Source organism: Hipposideros armiger, unplaced genomic scaffold (assembly GCF_001890085.2).
Source record: "Hipposideros armiger isolate ML-2016 unplaced genomic scaffold, ASM189008v1 scaffold_1838, whole genome shotgun sequence".
NCBI lineage: Eukaryota > Metazoa > Chordata > Mammalia > Chiroptera > Hipposideridae > Hipposideros > Hipposideros armiger.
Window position 1 is genome coordinate 98,698 of NW_017733188.1, and position 8,067 is coordinate 106,764.

General features: G+C 46.3%; 1 protein-coding gene across 2 annotated transcripts in view; it reads left to right on the forward strand.

Moving 5' to 3' along the window:
- The window catches only part of SLAMF8 (SLAM family member 8), a 10,687-nt gene extending 2,902 nt beyond the window's left edge, over positions 1–7,785 (forward strand). The window contains exons 2-5 of one of the 2 annotated variants that reach the window (XM_019634694.1): positions 261–587; positions 4,849–5,154; positions 5,237–5,338; positions 7,053–7,785. In XM_019634694.1, coding sequence (XP_019490239.1) covers positions 261–587; positions 4,849–5,154; positions 5,237–5,338; positions 7,053–7,117 — 800 coding nt within the window. In that variant the 3' untranslated portion in view covers positions 7,118–7,785. The remainder of the gene's footprint in view (positions 1–260; positions 588–4,848; positions 5,155–5,236; positions 5,339–7,052) is intronic. The other variant, XM_019634695.1, reaches the window with a different exon arrangement.
- The last annotated feature ends 282 nt before the right edge of the window (positions 7,786–8,067 follow it).

The window sequence follows — 8,067 nt, forward strand, 5'->3', positions numbered from 1 at the left end:
GGACACGCCTTTTCCCCCATCATGGTACTTAGTATATTTTAATTGCTTGCTTAAGAATCTGGCTTTTTCTGTGAGCTCCATGAGTAGAGGTACCAAATTATCTTTCTTATTGTTCCCAACCCCTGGCACAGTGCACCCTCAACTTGGGTGGAGGGAGTGTGGGGAGAGGGGCTCTAATCTGCTTCATAGCAGCTCAGCTGCATACAGGAGACAGAGGAGGTGCTTGGGACAAGCAAAATGATGGGGCTCTGTTCTTGCAGCATTACTTCCCATTGCGGATACCGGTGCCCAAGTGCAGGGAAAGGTGGGGGGCTCAGTGCTGCTAGTGGCAGAGTGCCCCCATGGCTTCCAAGTCCGTGAGGCCATCTGGAGATCTCTATGGCCTTCAGAGGAGCTCCTGGCCACGTCTTTCCGGGGCTCCCTGGAGACTCTGTACCACTCCCGCTTCCTGGGCCGAACCCAGCTGCACAGCAACCTGAGTCTGGAGCTTTGGCCACTGGAGTCTGGAGACAGCGGCAACTTCTCTGTGTTGCTGGTGGACACAGGAGGTCGGGCCTGGACCCGGATCCTGCAACTCAAGGTGTATGGTGAGTTCACCTGAACTGGCTCTCTGCCCCGCCCCGCCTTCAACAAAGCCCTGGAAAGGTATCCTGAGTCCTGGGAGCTGGGAGACGTGGGTTCCAGAAACCTCAGGCCTCTGATTTCATGGCTGATTCAGAGACCAGCTGCTCCTGCAGCCACATCTAAGAAAACTCTTCCGGTCTCCCAGGTGAGCTCCTCTCTGGATCAGCCCAGCTCTGCCCCCTGCAGTCCTTGTCTGGGTTCCAACTTGGTCTTTTCTTGGCTCAATAGCCTTGGACACAATGTTTAGCTCCTGACACTCACCTTTTCATTTGTAAAGTGGGCATTGTGATATTACCACATAGAGGCCCATAACAGCGAAATACAGTGGTGCTTGGGAAAGCATCTAGGACAGAAGCTGGCCTATTCTTATCAGTTCAAAAGTATCAGATTATGACATGCCTAAAAAAGAAAAAAATATTGCCAGTTAAACTATGACAATATTTTTATTAAAAAATTAAATTATAATCCAACTATAGTTAAAAGTATAGAATTTTATGTTATATTTCTTAAAAGAGCTCTTTTAGGTGTATTTAGAGATTTTTACTATATAACATTCATGGGTTCTTTCAGGTACTCATTGCTGCAAAACAAACCATCCCAAAACCTACTGGCCGAACACAACTATTCTTATTTCTCATGATTCTCTGGGTTGGCCTGGCTCAACCAGGCAGACCTTCTGCTCCACACGGATTTGCCAGTGTCATTCATGCAGCTGCATTCAGCACCTCAGCTTGGGTGGCTGAATTCACTAGGGACTGGAAGGGCCTTTCTTTTCGGCAACTTTACCTCCACCTCCACCTCCATCACCTCCACCATCATCACCTCCACCAGCTCCACCATCACCTCCATCTCCACCTCCACTATATTTTTGCTAGTCCAGAAAAAAATGGCCTTCTAGCTCTCATCTCTGTACCTAATGGCTTGGAAAAGATGTGTGAGTGGCTCGAGAGCACTATTTCAGTAAAGCCTCAGAAATTTGTTGAGAGGAGGAAAAGATTGAAATTAAGAATAGAGAGTAGGAGTGACAACTAGGAAGAGAGAAACAGTGAGGGAGAGAAAGGCAGTAGCAAACTGGGAGGAGAGAGGCCCTGCGGGGGACGCTAACTGGCTGTTCTTGAGAGTGCCACTCAGGGTACTGACGTGCAATTAGGTGGGTGTCTTTCTGGATGCGTGCAGCCTAAACCAGGTATACAGCTGGGCAAGCGGAACACTGCCTGGATTCCAGCACCCCCACCCTCACCTCTTACCCCGTTTAGCCAATGCCCTGGGCAGTGCATCACCTCTACAACCATGCTGGCAGCCCGGGGGCCTCTCCCTTGTTCTCAGTCTCAGCTGCTGCACATGCAAAACAAGGACATTGGATGTGATAATACAGGCAGCACCCACACCACTAAGCTCTAAAATACCTTGTTCTCAGCATCTGGATTACAGATTTTAAGAAAATTGTTGTTTTATTGCTTCCAATGCAAACATGATTAGAACTAATTGCACAAAACTGTCAAACAGCCATCCTTAGGAACTCTGCTTTGACAATAGATAAAAAGAATTTGAATGAGCAGATCAGTTACTAGAAATGTCAATGGGTGTTTCTGCTGTGCTCATAGTGTTTTGAAGCAGCTTGGCCTCTTAAATAGTGTAAATACCCCTCCCTATAATCTTTGTTTATACTATTAGTGTGCCTAGCAAATCTTTTCTTTTTTCATATCACAAATCCCAGCAGATTGGGCTGGTATTAATGAGGTTTCACTCTGCTTGACTTTGGAATATTGTCAGACACTGAGCCCTCTTATTGTCACCAGAATGCTCTCCTGCTGGTCCCCATTGCCACAGAAACTCAGGATTTAATCATCAACCTGTATAGGAAAGGGAAGCCACAGCCTAGAACACCAGGATACCAATTTATCAATGGCCCAGGTAACTGAGCATCAGAGAGTGAAGGTTATGGAGATAACAAGACATAGCCACAACACCCTGGTCACCTCCTTCAAAGTATTTTACACCATTGTAATTATTTCCTCCATTATTCATAATCACTTATCAGTATCTGTCTTCCTCACCGAACTCTAAGCTCCAAAAGTCCTGGAATGTGTATGTTTTCTTGCCTGACTTAAAAAATGCTCACTGTCTTTCTGACTGATTATGATGAGAAAAGTGCTATGACAAAGGATAGACAGAGTGCTTGGAGAGCTAAGTATAAGGGAAGGATTCACAATCAGGACAGCAAGCAATGTGTCCAAGCTGGGCCAAGGAGTTTTCTAGAAGGACGAGAAGAAAAAGGTATATGTGCACAGCTCAGTTATATGAAAGCATGGAAAAGCATGCTATGTTTGGGAGAACTGGAAACTAATTAGGATAGGTAAGGAGGGCCAGCAGGAGAGACAGCTGGAAAGGTTGACATCAACAATTTCATGAAGAGGGGCTGGCTGAGTGGCTCAGTTGGTTAAGAGCTTGCTCAGGAGTGCGAGTTCTGAGCAACAGCAGTTCGAGGCCNGACTGATCTGCCTCACCCGGGAAGAGCACAATGATGATGCCAACTTGGGCCAGTGAAGCAACATCCTCCACAACTAGACTGAAGAACAAAACAACAACAACTTGTCTGTTCCCCTTCCCCCAATTCCCCAGCACTGTTCCCATCCCCCCAATTTCCCAATAAAAAAATAAAAATAAAAATCTTAAAAAAAAAAAGTATTAACATCTATTCTCCTTGAATTATTCCAAAAAATCCAGAGGGAGGGAAGGCTCTCAAGCACATTTTACGAGGCCACTATTACTCTGACTCCAAAACCAGACAAAGACATTACAAAAAAAGAAAACTACAGGCCGATACCCCTAATGAACATAGATGCAAAAATTCTCAACAAAATACTAGCAAACTGGATTCAGCAACACATTAAAAATTTCATACACCGCGATCAAGTGGGATTCATTCCTGGAATGCAAGTTTGGCTCAATATCCATAAATCAATTAACATGATACACCACATCAACAAAATGAAAAATAAAAATCATATGATCATATCAATAGATGCAGAAAAAATATTAGACAAAATCCAGCAGCCATTTATGATCAAAACTCTTAGCAAAGTGGGAATAGAGGGACCATATCTCAACATAATAAAGGCTATATATGATAAGCCCACAGCTAGCATCTTACTCAATAGGGAAAGGCTAAAACCTTTCCCCTGAAGATCAGGAACAAAATAAGGCTGCCCGCTTTCACCACTTTTATTCAACATAGTTCTGGAAGTTCTAGCCACAGCAATCAGACAAGAAAATGACCTAATAGGCATCCAAATTGAAAAGGAGGAAGTAAAATTGTCATTATATGTAGATGACATGATGCTATATATAGAGAACGCCAAAGGCTCCACCAAAAAACTATTAGAACTGACAAATGAATTTAGTAAAGTATCAAGATACAAAATTAATATTCAGAAATCAGTTGCATTTATATACACCAATAATAAACTATCAGAAGGAGAAATCAAGAAATCAATCTGAGGGACTGGCAAGTGGCTCAGTAGGTTAAGAGTTGGCTTAAGAGTGCGGACTCTGAGCAACAGGCCTGCCGGTTTGATTCCCACATGGGCCAGAGACACTGAACCTGAGCTGAACTGCCACTGAGCTACCAACAGGTGGCAGGATGGTTCAGCTGGTGTAACAACAAGACTGCCTGTTTGATGGTGGGCTATGCCCACCCACAATGAAAACAGAACTCGGCGCCTTGAGCTGAGCTGCCGCCTGGATGGCTTAGTGGATAGAGAGTGTGCGCTCGTAACAACAAGGCTGCTGGTTCAACTCCCACATGGGATGGTGGCTATGCCCACCCGCAACTAAGATTGAACACATCACCTTGAGCTTAGAGTCCACGAGCTGCCGACGGGAAGCCAGATGGCGACTGGCGTCCTCCACAATGAAGACTGAAGAACAACAACTTGGCTGGCCCCCTTCCCCAAATCCCCAACACTGTTCCCCTCCCCCAATTCCCCAATAAAATCTTAAAAANCATCTTCAGAAAAAAAAAAAAAAAAAAAGTGAACAATTTCATGAAGGATTTTGAATACCAGACTAAGGAATTCAGCTTCTGTCCTGTGGGCAGTGGGAAGCCAGCCAAGAGTGATCTAGTCAGAGGTGGCATCTAACCCTGCATGGATCCCAGAGGCAGGGCTGTGGGCCCTGCCCAGCATCCCTGGTACCCACTCCTGCTTTACTGTTCTTGTCCAGATGCAGTACCCAGGCCCATGGTACAAGTGTTCATCGCTCTATTGGGGGATGGCCAGCCCCCAAAGACCTGCCAGGCGCTCCTGTCCTGTCGGGTCCCCAACATCAGTGACATAACCTATAGCTGGCGACAGGAGGGGACCATTGACTTTGGTATCGAGCCACATGGCCTCTTCATGGATGGACAGGTGCTGAGGGTTTCACTGGAACCAGGAGACAAGGATGTGGCCTATTCCTGCATTGTCTCCAACCCTGTCAGCTGGGACTCGACTACAGTCATCCCCTGGAAGAGCTGTCATCATGAGGCAGGTATGCCAAGGGCCAGGGGTCAGTGTGGGATGGTGAAGCTTTGAGTCCACCTCTGACCCTGCCTCTCCATGTTCTGCTGTAGTAAAGACCTACTACAAAGATGTACTGCTGGTGGTGGTGCCTGTCTCGCTGTTCCTGATCCTGGCTGGTCTCTTCTCTGCCTGGCACTGGGGTGCCTGCTCAGGTGGGAGTCCTGCAAGTGCTGGGGGTGGGTGGACCAATGAGATGTACTTGAGAGGGGGACAGAGTTTGGACCTCTCCTATTTGTCTTCAGGTTTTCTGCCCTCCTTACTTCTCCCACCTCATCTCTTGGCTTTCTTCATCTTGTATCATGGCCTCCAATCAGACTGAACTATTTGAAGTTTCACTTATAGTTCTTTAAATGAACTATTCTCTTCAATATACAAGGTGTGATCAGACAATATGGTGAATATTTAAATAACGAAATTTATTACAGTAAAAGACACATTGCCATTAATCATCCTCAAAATACTCTCCCTCACTTCGAACACACTTATCCCATCATTCTTGCCACTTTCTGAAGCAGTTCTGGAAGTCCTCTTTTGTGAGTAGCTTTAGTTGCTCTGTCATGGCTGTCTCGATGTTCTGAATCATTTTGACTTTGGGGAAGAGCTAGAAGTCGCATGGTGCCAGATCCAGTAAATAAGGTGGATGAGGACACACCATAATGTTTTTTATTTGACAGAAATTGCCATATACCAGAAGCGATGTGTGACACAAAGCATTGTCATGATGGAGGATGATTTGTGGCACACTTTCAAACTCACGTTCTCTCGGGCTGGCTGAGTGGCGCATTGGTTAAGAGTTGGCTTGGGACACCAGCTCTGACCAGCTGGGCCCCGGTTCAGATCCCACATGAGGGCCAGTGATGCTGCGCCCTCTACAGCTAAGATGGTGCACAACAGCTCAACCTGGAGGTGGAAAGCTGTGAGTCTCTGGTGATGGCATAGGCTGCAGTGGGGCTGGCCGGCAGCGGGCGTGAACTTTCGTGAGCTGCTGTGTGCTGCCATGAGCAGCCATCCAATAGCCAGTGAGCGACTGTCTCACCCGGGAAAAGCGCAATGATAATACCAACATGGTCCAGTGAAGCGACGTCCTCCACAACTAGATTGAAGAACAAAAGGACAGCAACTTGTCTGTTCTCCTTCCCCATCTCCCAATGTTGTTCCCCTCCCCCAATTCCCCAATAAAATCTTTTTTAAAAAAACTCACCTTCTCTCAACTGTAGCTCAAACCCGACTGGCTGCATGAAACAAGCTGAAGCTTGTCACATAGTTACTAAGATTCGATGTGCCACTTCTTGCATTGAAGATCCCTGCCTTTCCGTTGGATGGCACTTGACAGCAGCATTCACCTTATTTTGTGATCACAACGGAAAGGCTCCATGTCATACATTGCTTCTGGTATGGCAATTTCTGTCAAATAAAAACATTACGATGTGTCCTCATCCACTTTATTCACCGGATCTGGGACCATGCAATTTCTGCTCTTTCCTAAAGTCAAAATCACTATCCATGAAAGGCAACCATTTTGAATTGATTTAGGACTTTGAGGCAGCCATGACAGCACAACTAAAAACATGAAAGAGGACTTCCAGAACTGCTACAGGAAGTGGCAAGAACATGGGAACGCTAGGGGGAGCTTCAGGGGGGTTAATGGCAATGTGTCTTTTGCTGTAATAAATGGAAGAACTTCTGTCCTTGAAGTGTTACCTCTTATAGGGTCATGGAAAACCAGGAAAATAAATAAATGTGGGGGTTTTTTGCTTGAGGTGATCTTGGGCCAGGACAATTAGTATTCAGAGACCTTGGGCCAGGCCAAGGATGCTAAAATTCCAAACATTGGAGGGGTAAACTTCTTTCTGATCTGCTTGCCAGGAAAAAGGAAGAAGGATGTCTGTGCTGATGGAGTGGTTCTAGAGACAGAGAGCCCCCTTGTGTAGAGTCTGCCATAAAGGAGGAGATAAACTGATGCCCGGATCATGAGGAACCCCACTGCATGGGCACATGATGGTCTGGTACATATCTGGTGCCTGGAAACGACCATGGTCTTCGTACCTCCCAGGAGACGCCATCCTACTTTCCAGGAGCAGCCTGGGAAGCCATCACACTGGGGGGACAGGAAACACTGGCATGACCTTCCACACCCTCCCCCCTCCCCTCCTCCCTCATTGCACGTCCTGGTTCTGCTCTGGGCAAGATGGACTTAAGAGGACATTCCATAAAGGACACTGGGCATTCTCCAAGACACTGGACATTCTCCAGGACCCACAGGGACAGTGATGACCCAGGACATTCATTCCCTACCACTGTTCATGAGATATTGTTATGGACTGTATTTGTCGCCTCAAAACTCATGTTGAAGTCCTAGCCCCCAATATCTCAGAATATGACTATTTGGAAAGAGGACCTTTAAGGAGATAATTAAGGTTAAATGAGGTCATTGGGATGAGGCCTAATCCAATATGCTTGGTGTCCTTATAAGAAGAGGGAGAGATACCAGGGAGGTGTGTACGCAGAGGGAAGGAAGCCACCTGCAAGCCAAGGAGAGAGGCCTCAGAAGACACCAAACCTGCTGACACCTTGATTTTGAACTTTCAGCCTCCAGAACTGTGAGAAAATAAATCTCTGTGGTTTAAGCCTCCTAGTCTGTGGTGTCTTGTTATGGCAGCCCTAGCAGACTAATATAAATATTAACTAACTGGCACCAAAGGATTGCCTCCAGCCTGGGTCCTAGGCTCTAAAAGCCATTAGACCTTTGAATTAAATGTGAATCTCTGAATCATCCACTTCCAGCCCTAGTCCCAGCCCCAACCCCAGGCCCAGCCCCTATATTTTGAGACCCCAATGCTTCATGATGACCAAGGCGTTATCATAAGAAAAGGTCTAGAAA